The sequence below is a fragment of the Dermacentor variabilis genome, unplaced genomic scaffold (assembly GCF_050947875.1).
Source record: "Dermacentor variabilis isolate Ectoservices unplaced genomic scaffold, ASM5094787v1 scaffold_14, whole genome shotgun sequence".
In the NCBI taxonomy this organism is placed as follows: domain Eukaryota; kingdom Metazoa; phylum Arthropoda; class Arachnida; order Ixodida; family Ixodidae; genus Dermacentor; species Dermacentor variabilis.
In genome coordinates this window covers 11903791-11919027 of record NW_027460302.1, presented here as the reverse complement: position 1 = coordinate 11919027, position 15237 = coordinate 11903791, and the positions used below count along the sequence as shown (strand labels likewise).

Sequence of the window (15237 nt, the reverse complement as noted above, 5' to 3'; positions counted from 1 at the left end):
GAAGAATTACAGTCAACTGGATAAAAAGGCACTTCTTCTCGTGTTTGGTGTCACGAAGTTCAGGCAGTATCTCTGGGGATGGAAATTTGAAGCGGCTACCGACCACAAACCCCTGTTGGGCCTGTTAGGTGCTGGAAGGCCTATTCTGGAAACATGTTCGCCGAGGCGTCTCTGCTGGGCGTTGCTGCTGGCAGGGTACAGCTACAGTTTGAGCTATAGGCATGGAGGCTTGATAGCCCATGCAGATGGGTTGAGTAGATTCCCCTTGCCAACAACTGATTGCTCTCCAGGGGCGCCTGCGGAGGTATCCATGCTTGAAGGCGTCTATCCCCGTATCTTTTCATCAAAGGTGGTTGCCAAGGCCACCACAAAAGATCCGGTGTTGTCAAGAGTGCTACAGAATTTATGGTCTGGTCATGTTCAAGAATTGACGTCATAGGGGGGCCATACGTATCCCGGTTCAATGAGTTGAGTGTGCATCAGAACTGTGTGCTCTGGGGAAACCGTGTTGTTGCACCCTCCAGTCTCAACGGGGAAGTCCTCAAGTTACTACACGAGAGCCACCCTGGTGTCACAAAAATGAAAGCCATCGCCCAAAGTCATGTGTGGTGGCCATCGTTAGACAGTGACATCATAACCACGGTTCAAGAGTGCTTCACCTGCCAACAACAACAGAGACCTTGAGGTCAGTGCCTATGATGCTGTGGCCGTTCCCAGAGGGGCCTGGTCAAGGATTCATGTGGACTATGCGGGACCTTACCGGAATACCTATTTTTTATTGCAATTGATGCATTCTACAAATGGATTGAAGATTTGCCTGTTTCATCACCTTCAGTGGAATATACAATTGCATGCATGCGGACGAGGTTTGTGAATCAGGGCCTCTCAGACATGGTGGTATCGGAAAATGGAACCTCATTCGCGAGTGAAGCGTACTAGACATTCTTGAAGAAGAACGGAATGAACAGGATGCTAGTACTGGTCTATCACCCTGCTTCGAATGGTGCAGTGGAGAGAGCCATTCAAACTATGTAAGTAAAATGACAGAAAGTTGGCCCAGGGGACCTTCGTGCACAAATTGCACGAATATTGTTATCATATAGGTTGACACCCCACGAGGTCACCGGGTGTTGCCCATCCGAGCTGTTGATGGGACGGAGGCTCAGGACTGCATTGGATCTGCTGCGTCCGGACCTAAGGAAATCGAGGCTGCCAGCACAACCAGTACACAGAGTATTCACCTGGAATTTTCGGCCAGGTCCGAGCTGGATTCCCGCTGTAGTCACCAGGCAACACAATTCACAGGTGGAGCTACAATTGGATGATGGGCGACAATGGACCCGGCATCTCGACCATGTAGCCACAGTCGATGCCCGACCAGCACAACCGTCAGAGCTCCAGCCCTTCTACCGCACGCTCAGAACCACATTTGATTTTATCCTCAGGGACCGGAGGTACAACTGACAGTAGTTTACCCGAAGCAGCGACAAGCTTGGAGGGTCAACTGCTACTATCCGAAGAGCCCTATCACCTGGAGGCCAGTGACACCATAACATCAACACGCACCGATTGCTCGCCGCCTCCTTCCACACCTCGGTTTCGTCAGAGCACTAGGGAATGCCGTCCAGTGCTTCGGTTTTCTCCTTGAGCTGTAACTGTTACGTTAAGGGGGGAGGAAGTGTAGTAACTGACACAACCAGGGGGCGCACGATGTCCAAATAAAAGCAGAGCGCATGACCTGTGCGGTCAGTGTGCCTACGCCCCTCACAGCGGCTACTGTCTTCATTGCCGTGCGCTATGGCCACGGGTCCAGTCATCACAAAGATGCAAATGAACATTTTACTTGTTCTGCAGGTAAAGAAATGAGTACTTACACACAAGTTAAGTGTACTGTAAAATGAGGAGAAGCGGGGCTGTGGTTAGAGAGAACGACAACGAGAGAGAAAAACCTTGTTTAGGTACTCGATCGGCTGTACTACCTCTCGCTGCTCTATCATTCTAGTCGCAAACGCTTACTGCCCAAAGTGCTTCGCGACATTTGGTGGAAAGTGCTGGACCTTTTGCAGACCTGTAACTCCAAAGTCGGACGATCCCTGTCACATGTCCCCCGCCTGAGGCGACAAGTCCTACCGATTCACCCCAGGCACCGCCTCCGGTCATCTGTCCTGGTGCGCCACACCAACGAGATCCTCCCATATTCAATGGCACTGACGATCATGACGTACAGGACTGACTGTCATCGTACAACCGAGTGAGTGCCCACAACAAATGGACTGAAGCTGACAAGCTTGGTTACGTACCATTCTAACTTTCCGGTGTCGCCTATCTTTGGTTCTGAAACCATGAGGCTGACTTTTCCACCTGGACAGCATTTCGAACGACACTTCAAGCAGCCTTCGTTCGCCCTGCTGTGCGCAAACTTCGGGCTGAACAACAGCTTCGCTGTCATGCACAACAAAAGGGCGAAACCTTTACCAGCTACATAGAAGATGTAGTTGACATTTGTCAGCAAATCAACCCAGATATGACCGAAGATGACAAGGTCAAGAATATCTTGAAAGGCATAGAAGACGCCTTCCGAATGCTCTTGGCAAAGAATCCTCAGATGGTCAAAGACATTATAACGCTTTGCCAAAGCTATCAGGAGCTACGCAAACAACGGCGTCCTACGCGCCGAGCTCTCGCTCTGGACATCGCGCTTTCAGCTCTGAGTGATGGTGTCAGTGCTGCTCCTTGCAGTCCAGCAATCTTCGACCAAATCAAGCAATTTGTACGAGAAGAAGTGGCACGCCAGCTCTCTCTTCTGCCAGTCAGTCCAGCGTCAGAGTCGCCCTCGTCTCTCGATCTCCGTCAGGTGATACAAGAACAAGTCACTAACACCGTACCACTTGCTCATCAACCGCCTCCTATGCCTGTTCCACTTACGTATGCTGCCATTGTCGGGAATCCAAGGCCTCCGTCTCAGCTACTCAACCTAGACTTACCAGCGCCTTTCCCTCACCTCTGCAAGCAGCTGCAACATATGCACTTACAAGCAGCTACTGGCCACCACAGCAGACCGTGCGCCCACCTCACCAATATTTCCATCAGTCTCCGGCTGCTATTCTCAATCTTTGGTGCACCCATGACAACCGGCCTATCTGTTATTCGTGCAGCCTACCTGGGCATCTAGTACGGCTTTGCCGCCGGCACGGATGGTATCCTTCGCATTCACCGAGGGCACAAAGCAACGATTCCGACTCTCCATCCCGTTCTGCTACTGCCGCTCAACCCTTCGAAGCCTTGCCTCCTGCTTCTCGAACCTTCAATACCCATCGGTCTACGTCTCCCCATCGGTGTTCTCTGTCACCGCTTATCCGTTGCCCTGAAGCTATCCGAAAGGAAAACTAAGGACCACAGTTCCGGAGGCAAGAACTGCGACCTCAACGAACTCTTCAAGACCTCATTTATTTCCTGCGACGTCCTTGAAGTTCATGCAGAAGACATTGCCCTTCATGCGCTTGTAGACACGGGAGCAACAATATCAGTGATTTCGGACCAGCTTCATTTTAACCTTAGAAAAGTAGCGACGCTATATTCTGCCATTTCATTGTGTACAGGAAGCGCTGCGCCGATTGAACCCTTAGGGAAGTGTACCGTGCGTGTTGTTATAAGCGGTGCTTTATACCATGTTGAGTTCGTTGTTCTGCATTGCTGCTCCCATGCCATATTTTAGGATGGGACTTTCTGTCCTCTCATCATGCCGTTATAGATCGTGCCCGTGTTGAACTCGCGCTGTCGCCATTTGACAACAACGTTTTTGAATATATATATATATATACTGATGACGCTTCCGGTCGTGTGTTCGTCACCGCCAACACCGAGATTTCTCCATACCCTGCCGCACTTGTACCCGTTTCCTGCGTTCGGTTTTCTGACTCCACAGTTCTTATCACGCCGTCTGAGCTTGTTGCTCACCGTCCTTCCTTCTTGCTTCCTTTTGCCCTTCTTGCCATTCGACAAGGTTCCAGTGCACTTTATGTATAGAGCTTGTTTCCTTGCCCTGCTAGCCTGCTCCACGATGAGTGTCTTGGTTATGCTGACGAAATCAAACCAAGCTTCCTTTACGATTTGCCTAACGACCCGGCTTCTCCTCCGATTGACACTCTGGCCCAGCATTTTCCCGGTGTATTGATTCCAACCTCACTTCAGGTCAGCACGCCCAAATCGTCGATCTCCTTGACCGCTTTCACACGTCATTCGACCTACAACAATCTCGCTTAGGCCGTACTTCTACTGTTGTCCGTCACATCGACACCGGCAACCATGCGCCTTTACGCCACAGGCCGTATCATATATCCACCACGGAGCGTAGTGTCATCACTGACCAAGACGGAGACATGCTCCAACACGGCGTCATACAACCTTCGCACAGCTCCTGCGCTTCTCCTGTAGTGCTGGTCAAAAAGAAAGATGGCACAATTCGCATTTGTGTGGACTACTGGCAAACTCAATAAGATTACCCGCAAAGAAATTTATCCACTACCCTGTATCGACAACGCGCTAGACTGCCTCCAAGGCGCCGAATTCTTCTTATCTTTAGACTTACGATCCGAGTACTGGCAAGTGCCAATGGCCGAGTCAGACAAACGGCCTTCATCACACCTGACAGTTTAGTTGAATTCACCGTGATGCCATTTGGCCTGTGTAATGTGCCTGCCACATTTGAAAGAATGATGGACAACATTTTGCGTGGCCACAAATGGCAGATAGGCCTGTGTTATCGGACGACATCGTTATCTTTTCACTGGACTTTCCTCCCCACATACTTCGACTTGAACGCGTCCTCAAGTGCATCGCCGACGCTGGCCTCTAGCTTAACTTGAAGAAGTGTCGCTTCGCTGCCCTGGTCATCCTTGGCCATTTCGTGTCGAAAGAAGGTGTACTCTCTAATCTGGCGAAACTACAAGCTGTTGCCCATTTTACGTGACCTACGACCTTAAAAGAACTGTGCAGCTTCATCAGGTTAGTGTCATACTTTCGCCGTTTCATCCGCGATTTTGCCACCATAACAGCACCTTTAATGCAGCTTCTTCGTGGTGGCCACAACCTTTCGACCTGGTCGCCGGATTGCGATGCTGCATTCACAAAGCTGCGTCGTCTCTTGACATCACCACCGCCATTTCGACCCAAGCGCTCCAACTGAAATACATGCGGATGCCAGTGGAGTCAGCCTTGGTGCCGTTCTCACTCAGAGAAAGGCTGGCTTCGATGAGTACGTCGTCGCCTTCGCCAGTCATGCACTGAATAAACCTGAATCAAACTATTCTGTAAAATAAAAGGAATGCCTGGCTATAATTTGGGCCATAACCAAATTCCGTCCGTATCTCTATGGCCGCCCAGTTGACATAACTGATCGCCATTCGCTGTGCTGGCTGTCGTCCTTAAAAAACTATCCGGTCTTCTTGCTTGATGGGCCCTTCGATTGCAGGAGTACGACCTTCGAGTGCTGTACCGTTCTGACCAAAAACACTCGGATGCGGATGCGTGGTCTTGTTCGCCACTAACAGACAAGGTTAGCTCCCCGAAGGCCTTATTGTCCGAGTATTCCCTTGCTGCCACGGACATTCTTCTGGAGCAGAAGAAACACCCATGGATTGTGTCCATGCTGAGTTCCTTGTCCACCCCATCGGCACCCACTACCGATCGTGCATTATGTCCCCAAGCAAATCACTTCTCCATTAACAACGGGCTCTTGTACCGTCGTAACTACCTCCCAGACAGCCACAAATGGTTGCTTGTCATCCCTCGGCATCTGCGTTTGGATATTTGTCCACCGTCCCACAACGACCCCCCAGTGCGCGCATGCAGGTGTACTGAACATATACGTGCATCTACGCCTTTGTTACTACTGGCGGGGGATGTATCGATTCATCTGTCGTTATGTCCACTCCTGTCTCATTTGCCAATGCTGCAAAGATTCCCCTCGTCGTTCAACTGCCGCATTGCAGCCTTTGCCCAGCATGTGCTTTTGATAGAGTAGGCAACGACATTTATGGACCTCTGCCAACCACATCAGACGGCAATCGCTGACTAATCGTGACCATCAACCATCTTGCACGCTATGCGAAAACTTCCCCTTTGTCCAGCGCTTCTGCACGTGACGTAGCCTGGTTTCTCCTGCATCACATCATTGTTTGCCGCTGAGCCCCCAGGGAATTACTCAGTGACAGAGGCCGCGTCTTCCTCTCCGACGTCATTGAGGCTCTCCTCAAAGAATGCCACATCATTTATTGCACCACTACTGCATACCATCCACAGACTAATGGCGTGACCGAGCGCTTTAACCGCACTCTTGCTGACATGCTGGTCATGTACATTGCATTCGACCAAAGCAAATGGGACCATGTTCTACCATTTCTGACCTACGCTTACAATACCACCACGCAGGCTATCATGAGATTTTTGCCCTTCTTTCTCCTGTACGAACCTTTTTCCACAATGGATACTATCCTCTCGTACCGCCCTGACATCACGGAAACAATTACCCTATCCGAAGCTGCTGCACATGCAGAAGGGTGTTGCAAGCTATCCCGTGTATTTACATCAGAAGACCAGCTACGCCAGAAGCATCATCGAGAAACTTCCCATGCTCCTGTATCCTATGCTCCTGGCTCGCTAGTGTGGCTTTGGGTTCCCGCCCCTACCCCTGGACTGTCACCGAAACTCGTGTTGAAGTACCAGGGCCCATACCACATGATCAATCAGACGTCTCCAGTCAACTATATCGTGGAACCCCCCGAGCTACCTTTGGATCATCGCCGCCAAGGACGCGACATTGCGCATGTCCAGCGTCTCAAGCCCTACTATGATCTACCCGTAGGACGCCGGCACGGCTCCCTTTTCTGCGGGGGAGATAACTGTACTGTAAAATAAGGAGCAGTGGGGCTGTGGCTATGAGAGATAGAAAAACCTTGTTTTAATGCTCGATCGGCTGTACTACCTCTCACTGCTCTATTGTTCTAGTCGCAAACGCTTATTGCCCAAAATGCTTCGCGACAGAAGAAATGATCCCGTTCAAAGACGGCCGACGAAATGATTCTGTGTGCAGAAAATTTAGCTTGAAGTGCTGTGACCGCGGCTCACAAGGAAACGACTGCCAGATGCTCCGCCACTGGCAAATTTATTTTTTACTTTTTCCAGCTCCAACCTTCAGGAGTTATTGGCTGTGAGCAGAACAAAACAGAAGTTACAAACCAGACATCAAGCTAATACATTGCTCACCAGCACTTCCTTGTGACCAGCAAGAACTTGGCTACCTAGCATAGCATGTTACAGTATGTGCTACAACGTGCTTTGTGAGCATTGTGATGCAGAGCCGTGTTTCATTTAGAAGCTCTAGTTGCAGTAAATGTTTGGCATTGCTGGTTTGCATGTGTGACCCGAGAATCAACTTAATTACTGCATTCAAATATACTATAATAAAATCATCAAGAGACCTAACTATTGGTTTGTATGCTCTTGGAGTTAATCATACATAATCAAACAATGCAAAAATTTGCTTCTAATTTTCACCAAAAACAACTTTATTTATAATATTGTCAAAAAACACTGTTAACTTATATTGCAAGCATGTCTCATATATAATAGCCTAAATACAGACAAAGGAATTGAACCAAAGGTTTTAGTTGTACAGATATCAATATTTGTTCCATTGTATTTTACATCCCTTCAAGCAAAACCTTTTCTCCTGTGCATTCCGTGGTTTAAGAATACAGCCTGCACAACTTGCCGTTCGCATACAGCGCCTATATACTAGCTGTTCCGCAAAGTAAGCTTTTGCCTTTCTTGCTTTAGGAGAACTTATGAAAAGCTGTTTCATGCTTCTTCTCATAGAATGTGTGCTTCTCCTCATAGAATCAAGTTACCATGTTTACCGAACTAAACAGCGCTAGGAGCTATTATATTTTTCCACCTCAAACAAGGAAACAAACAGCTAACGGACAAGGCAAGTACACTGCCTTTGCAAATGACAGAGCTCCGCTGCATTTAGAAATTTGTAACTGCCTATGACTTAACTATGAAGATGGTTTCCATTTTACATAGGATGTTAAACGTGCCAAAGCTCCATGGCAATACGGCCGCAATAGAGCAACAAGTGCGCCCCTTGTGACGAGCCCCCGACCCCAGCGGCACCACATTTGTCATCATTAAGTGGAGAAGCACTGAAGTACGCTTCACACCCAGAAGATGGCACACCTACCTCAGTGAAACGAGTTCTTGGGCGAGTTGGTCACATATTGCAGGATAACAGCAGCGCCAAAAAATACACACAATAGAAAGGAACACTGACAGACACTGACAATCGCTGCACTCACAACTGATTTTATTCCAGGAGAAGAAGTTCTATAAAGAAGTTCCACAAAGGCTGCGTCGCGCATGCGCGTTCAGAGACAAAGAATGTGTGCCACCACAACACCCCAAAAAGTACATCTTACCTTCTTGCTGAGAAAGGGTGACCTCTTTTCATGGAATAAAGCATGAGTCGGCCAATCACTGCATGAGTGCAGTGATTGTCCGTGTCTGTCAGTGTTCCTTTCTTTTGTGTGTGTTTTTTGGCACTGCTGTTGTGCCTGTCGAGCCATTGTACCGCTGATAGCGCGAGTGCAGCTTTCCGTTATCACAGCACCGCCATCTTTATATCGCCATAAACATAAATAATTCTGATGGCCACAACACTGTATTTCTCTATGCAGAAGTAAAAGCAACAAAAGTAAGCACCATAAGGAAAACCCAGCTTCACAATTTGTTACTGCAGTCACATAGCACGCAGGAAGTGCTCCTATTGGCTGACACAAATCTGAACCACTGGCATGCTTGTTTCATGCTCTTTTTGGCAGCTACGCATTTTGCATGTTCCAAGGCCAACATTTTAAGATCTGCCTCATTATCTCAAGTTTCTTTTGTAGCCACATCTTAGCTGCTACATAGTGGTGACAAGGACATGATTTGCGCAAGATCAGGGAATCTGTTCGCTTTTTGCTTTCTTTTTTTGGTGGTGAAGCTACTTCGTATTGCACACTAAAAAAGAGATAAGGTTACCCGTGGACACGGATGTACCAATGTAGTGTCACTGATGGGGAAAGAATGGGTCGCATGTGATTGCCGGCTCCTGATAAAGTTAAAAGGTGTTTGAAAATGGCTGGCAAGTTGCATGATATTGCCCAAAGCTTTTTTTGCAGGGGAGATGTGCAGGAGTGGTGTCGCGACGGAGTGACATAGGTCGCCCTGACACCAGGAATGCAATGAACGCATTGTCGCAGCCACTATGCTGGCCTGACAAGAAGCTACCGATGAGCCAGGGCTTCCTCACCGGTGCTGCCAAGGATAGCATGGCGGCTTGACTGTTTGTACTGTCACATTGAAGTGACGGTGAACAACCGCAGTGGCACAACGCAAGTCATGAAACTAACTGTTTACTAAGGCAACATGTGGCCAGCAAAAGAATTACGGTAACACTCAGCATGATGATAGCAGTGAGCACACTTGTTGATTGCCGAAAATCTGATCTGTGGGTTAAGCACATTGGCGTTTATACAAGACTCGTCAAAGGTTCCAGTGTAATTGCTGGTTCTCGTGTGCCTTCCAGAAAGTACTACACAACTCGTGTCGCTGATTACACAAGTTTCGGCGACAACAAACACTAGATAGAACCAGCGATAACGTTATAGAAACTTCCAATACAGAAAGCCGTGTCTTGCACTGACCGATAACATCATAGAGATTGGCTCATGAAAAAAAATCACCAAAAACCAACAATTTATGTGCATGTCAGCATTATCTGCCTTGGTGCAAAAGGCAGCTTGCAGCCAGAACTTCTGAAAAACTTGTATCATCCAAAAATTTGTATCATGCACGATTGTATCATTGAGATTCTACTATAGATACCGTAAAGTGCTTGAAGTACCCTAGGAATGCTGACTGCATTAATAACACAGCCTACCAACACAGTCCCACAACCTGCCTCGTCACCATCAAATGACCGGATGGGCCTTCTCAAGCAAGCCCACTATAGCAACGGGGATAGCCCCAACATCACTACAGTCACTACGCACTTAAAATGAAGGTTAAAGTCTCAGCTTGCCTCTAGAACTGAGCTTGCTTGTGGCTATGACTGCTAAGTCCTAATTAGCATCACTCTGCTCACTTCTAACGAAGCATTGTTATAACATGGTTAGAAGAAAACAACACAAGTGTCCTTCTTCCAGCAGTTTAAAGAGGGTTAATGATCTGTCAGTGAAACAACTAGACAAAAACGGAAAAGATGATCACAGGCACTGTCTATTAATTGACACTTTAATGCAAACAATTTAAAGAGGGTTATTTCCCAGATGCTTAAATAACATTGACTGGGCACTACAATTAAAGGCACATTTTTCTATATGCATGCTTTGAACCAATATTTTTCTTCTTGGTTAAATGTGCAAATGTTTGTTTGCACTTCTTTGTGGCAGCAACTCCGTATACACAATTCCTGTTGATGTTTGTTGAACCATTTCTTTTCATTATTTCATCCTATATTTAAGCTTCCTATAATAATGCCTCCTTGACTCTGTAGGTACCACTATGAGGTAAATATTTCTGGAATCTTTTCTTACAGGAGTATATGAATCTAGATATTTTGTCACCTAAAGATGCATTATTTATGTGGCAAAATTATACAAGCCTCCACAGAGATATTGAAGCTTGAAGTTCAGGACACCTTAGAAATGCAACATGATTTAGTTTGTTTTTGTTTTTCGTTTTCTTTTTTTTTTTGAAAATTTCGCGCCTTATAACAAAAGAAACTCCTTTCAAGTAATTCTGCTACTGCTATTTACCCCACAATAAACAGCAGCATTGATTACATATGTTGCCTATTACACAGTCGCAAAGTCAGTGGGAATACTGTGAGTGAATGTTATGAAGACTATGTGTCTTCATTGTCATCATTGTTGTCACTGACTTTTCACTGCCTCGAAAACAAAGAATTAGATTAAGTGCTAGTGAATAGCATTCACCTTGCATATACATCGATCAATGAAATTTTAAGAGATGATGATAATGACGATGTATAGGGTTTTGTAGCCAAGGGCCAGTAATAACCAAAGAGCGACAAAATTTTAAGAAGTCAAGGAGAGAACCTATTTTTAATGTCTCGAAGAATTGCCCGGTTGTGGTCAACCCACAAGGCCCTGCAATTATTGTGTTGGCGCATTTCTACAAGCACGCTTGCAGAAACTATTACCAGGTGTCTAGTATATTGCCGCTTTCAGATTGCATACTTTTTCTAGGTTTTCCCTGCATACGTTTGTAAAAATTCACTGGCAGTCTATGACATCACAGGCTCAGACACAAGAAAAGAGTGGTGGTTTTAAGCTTGCCAAGTTACTTTGCCAACCCATAATTTTCAACAACTATTACCAGCAAGCTATAATGCACTATCAGATTTCACAGAATGATGTGTCTCATGATATTCCAACCACATGGTTCCCACAAAACCAGCAAGGAATACTGCTATTTGCAGGTTGTGTGCGTTCAGCTGAAAACTTCATTTGCTTCTGGCATAAAACTGGTGTTTCCATAACTACTGTAGGTTCAAATTTTGCTGATTCAATACAACGGGAGTGAAAATTCTGTTTTTTTGCCCGAATTTTTCAGAATGGACAAATTCCTTAAAAACTTCAGATTACCTCCCAATTACCTCAGTGAGTATGTGTGACTATAGCTGAGCAAACTCATCTCATCTGCATGTGCTTAGCCATACCGATCTTGTTGGCTGTGTCCCCGTTGGCAGTGACGCGGTCCGCACCAACCACGACCGCATTGACCCTGCCCGTGGCCATTAGGGCAGCAGCCATGCTGTCACAGATGAGCGTGGCTGGAATGTGGTCGTGCAGCAGCTCATAGGCCGTCAGCCGGGAGCCCTGGTTGTACGGGCGCGTCTCTGTGCAGTATGCGCGTTCCAGCCGACCACTCTCGTACAGCTGCCGCACAACACCTGCGCAAAGAGTTTTGCTATGTGCCAAACCACGTGACTGCCAGAACCATGTGACCGCACTGTGAACACACACAATAATGTGCACAAAAATAAAGGTACAGGAAGCTGCTGACCAGCAGGAAGAGCTATAAAACAGAACAGCTTGAAAAAGCAACAGGCCCACATGTATCGTTACCAGAAGCACAGTCACATGACGGCATGCCTTCTCAATGTAACAAACCCTTGACCACATTTTTAGCTGCATTGCACATTACCTGGCAGCATGGTTTATGTTGCTTTTGTTCTAGTGCAGTCATGTGCAGGAGAAACATGCTCAAGTGAAAATGACAGCAGCTTTCCAAGCGAATCCAAAAATAAAGTCAGAATTAGGGGGTCGGAACGGGTCCGTTAAGTTTTCCGATACCATGCGCACATGCAAGTACGCCAAGAGTTCTCCAAAGCTGAACCACACTAACTGCATGCATCGCAACTGGCGCCCGCAACTGGTGCCTGTGCCGCCGTACAAAGTGGGACAGAAGAGAAAAAAGAACACTTGACTGGTGCCATGTGGAGCACAGTTACGTTCACTGCCACACTTACCACTCAATTAAGCTATGACCATTCTTATGTATGGCTGATGGGATGATGCACAAACATACAATTGCAAGAACATAAGAGGTCCTAATCTGGTGGAGCCCCCTTTGAATGTGTCCTGGCACTGCTGACAGTGCAGATGGACTATGCACTTTGACGGTCACATAATTTTGTTCATCCACAAAAATGAAGACGTGTTCAACTATATATGCATTCCCGATATTAGAGCAACATACCACACGTGTCAGCCACCCTTCATAGCCAACTAAACCGATTTGTCTTTGCTAGCATGTGGCATGGTTGCCATGAGTTTCAAAGAAGCAAGTGTTACAGTTTATCTTTGTGATTTTCTGGCTTCCTGTTTTCCTTTAATTGTTAATCAGCACTTGTATGTGCTCCCTATGAATATACGATACAAGTTTTGTTTTTATTTGCAAAGTTGAAAATGACTGCCTCGATCACTCTTTTAAGCAGGAAAACAGTAAGAAATTGGAACATGTGCTTGTAGAAACAAACATGCCTTACCAAGTGCAGTTCCGTAGCCTGCTGTGGCCAAACTGCCTGTGTTGCAGTGAGTGAGGACACCAAGCTTGCCGACATTTGGTGCTTGGCAGTTTGCCACCATGTGTTTGGCCCCATGTTGGCCAATGGCACGATTTGCAGCCACATCGGCAGCCAGCATGCCTTCTGCCTCGGCGCAGATGCTGCACAGGGACAAAGCTTTTGTCTTTGGAGAATTAATTAATAATTGCTTGGCAAATAAACAAGCACAACATATTGTTGTCATGTCAATATCTTGTACTTGTTGTACATGCAAAGAGCACTGATCAAGAGAATCGAAGCTAGAGGAGGACAGTCTTTAATGCCAGGCTCTGAGTGCTTTAACTATGCATTTTAATATGCCAGTAGTGCCTTCAGATGCACTGCACACACAGTATTTGTCACATATCCAAAGTGATCATCGTCCCATTTCCCAACTTAAGCATGTCAGTGCGCACGAATCATCACAGATAACACACATGCAACAGTGAGATGTGAGCAACTTAGATAGGTATGGCTTCATGTGCACCTTAATTGTGCACAGCTGTGCTAAGTGCTCACAATGCCTCAAACAATTTTAACTATGTAAAATGACCTTGTAGTTCGTAAAGACCATCGGGTACCAGGACAGCAGTTTTTGTTAGGATTCCTGTCATTTTCTTCTATCTGCCAATATCCACTGCATGCTGATGAAAAATAATGTGCATGGCCCAGTGTATCTCTAGTGGATTGCCTGGGCATGGTAACAGGATGAACACTTTTTTTTTTTGTCACTGGTTTTAACTTGCAGCAGTCATTGCAGAAGTGTAGGCTGCTGCCCTTTTTCTTAAGGCCATGCCCAAGCCTCTTCGAAGGCTGTCACAATAAAGCGTTTTCTTTATCTGCTTTTCTATTTCTTTGAATTCCTTCGGAGCCATGTGGTAAGGTTTCGTCTGACTGGTCTTCCGGTCTCTTTAGTCATTATTTGATGCTTGGTCAAAGGTATTTGCTAGACTGGGACGTGCTTTTTTTTTTTTTTTGCTCAGGACGAATATCTATTTTCTTACCCGTTTTTAATTTGTGGGCGCCAGCTGTGGGCACTAAGTGCAGTCAGCCATGGTGTCCAAGATGTACGACACTGCGCAACGCAACACACGCAAATCTTCGACGCTGTGAGCCACGTTGATGCACTGGTCTCGTCGCAATCTACACTGCAAGCACTGGCCCTCATAACCCTGCTATTATAGCCCGACCTTCTTGTGATTCGTTTGTAAGTGCTTACTAACAAGATACTATCCACCAGGAATGGCCATGAATTTGTGAACTTGTTTTTCATGGTGAAACCGTAAAACCTCGAATTAACGAAATTTGCGATTTAACAAAGTTTTTTGCTGCGAGTACAACGTTATATTGAGGTTCGGCTGCATTAATTAATTTATTTATTCATATACCCTAAAGACCCACTCATTCATCCCGCGTGGTTTTTGACACACACGTATGGCGTCCATCTTATGTCTGATATTTCATATTCGTATTCGACACCAGTGGTTGTTGAGAGGTGCTGCCATCTCTATGGAATAGCCCAAAGTCATCTGAAATAGTGCTTCCATTCACGGGGCACTCTGTTTGGCTTGCTGAACGCCGAGCGCTAGCTCATGTGGTCGCGAGGGCGTCGTCTGCTACCTTCAAGGCATGCACAGAAGAGATGCTACAGCTTTTTACGGACACTGCTCTCGTGTTTCCAGTAGCCTAGATATAGCCCAGCACGGCTGAAGTTCAGATATCAACAGGTGTTTTTTTCTTTTTTTGGCTTCGGTTGTAGTTGCCCTTTCAGTGGCTTCTCGTGTGTTCTTGTACACTAGGATATGCATAGCCGTGATTTCGGTATGGCCATGCACTGTGTCTTTTCTCACAGAAACTGCCGAAGCGTTTCCTCTTCCGACTCACTTCTCATTCGCTTCTTCTTCCAAAGAAATGTGTTTCTAGGACAACAAATTGATAGCCATAAACATTGCTAGACGTTTTCTTTTTTTTAAATCTCTTACTGTATAGTGTATATGCATACATACTATTGGTGCATGTAAAGAGTTTCGAGACATGATATCGCTTGCAACAAAATTTTGCTG

General features: G+C 46.4%; 1 protein-coding gene across 7 annotated transcripts in view; it reads right to left on the bottom strand.

Moving 5' to 3' along the window:
- Positions 1-15237, bottom strand: part of LOC142567711 (methylthioribose-1-phosphate isomerase) — a 121768-nt gene that overhangs the window by 21528 nt on the left and 85003 nt on the right. For all 7 annotated transcript variants that reach the window (XM_075677886.1, XM_075677888.1, XM_075677885.1 and 4 more), the window contains 2 exons: positions 13118-13296; positions 11786-12019 (listed from right to left, as the gene is read on the bottom strand). In XM_075677886.1, coding sequence (XP_075534001.1) covers positions 11786-12019; positions 13118-13296 — 413 coding nt within the window. The remainder of the gene's footprint in view (positions 1-11785; positions 12020-13117; positions 13297-15237) is intronic.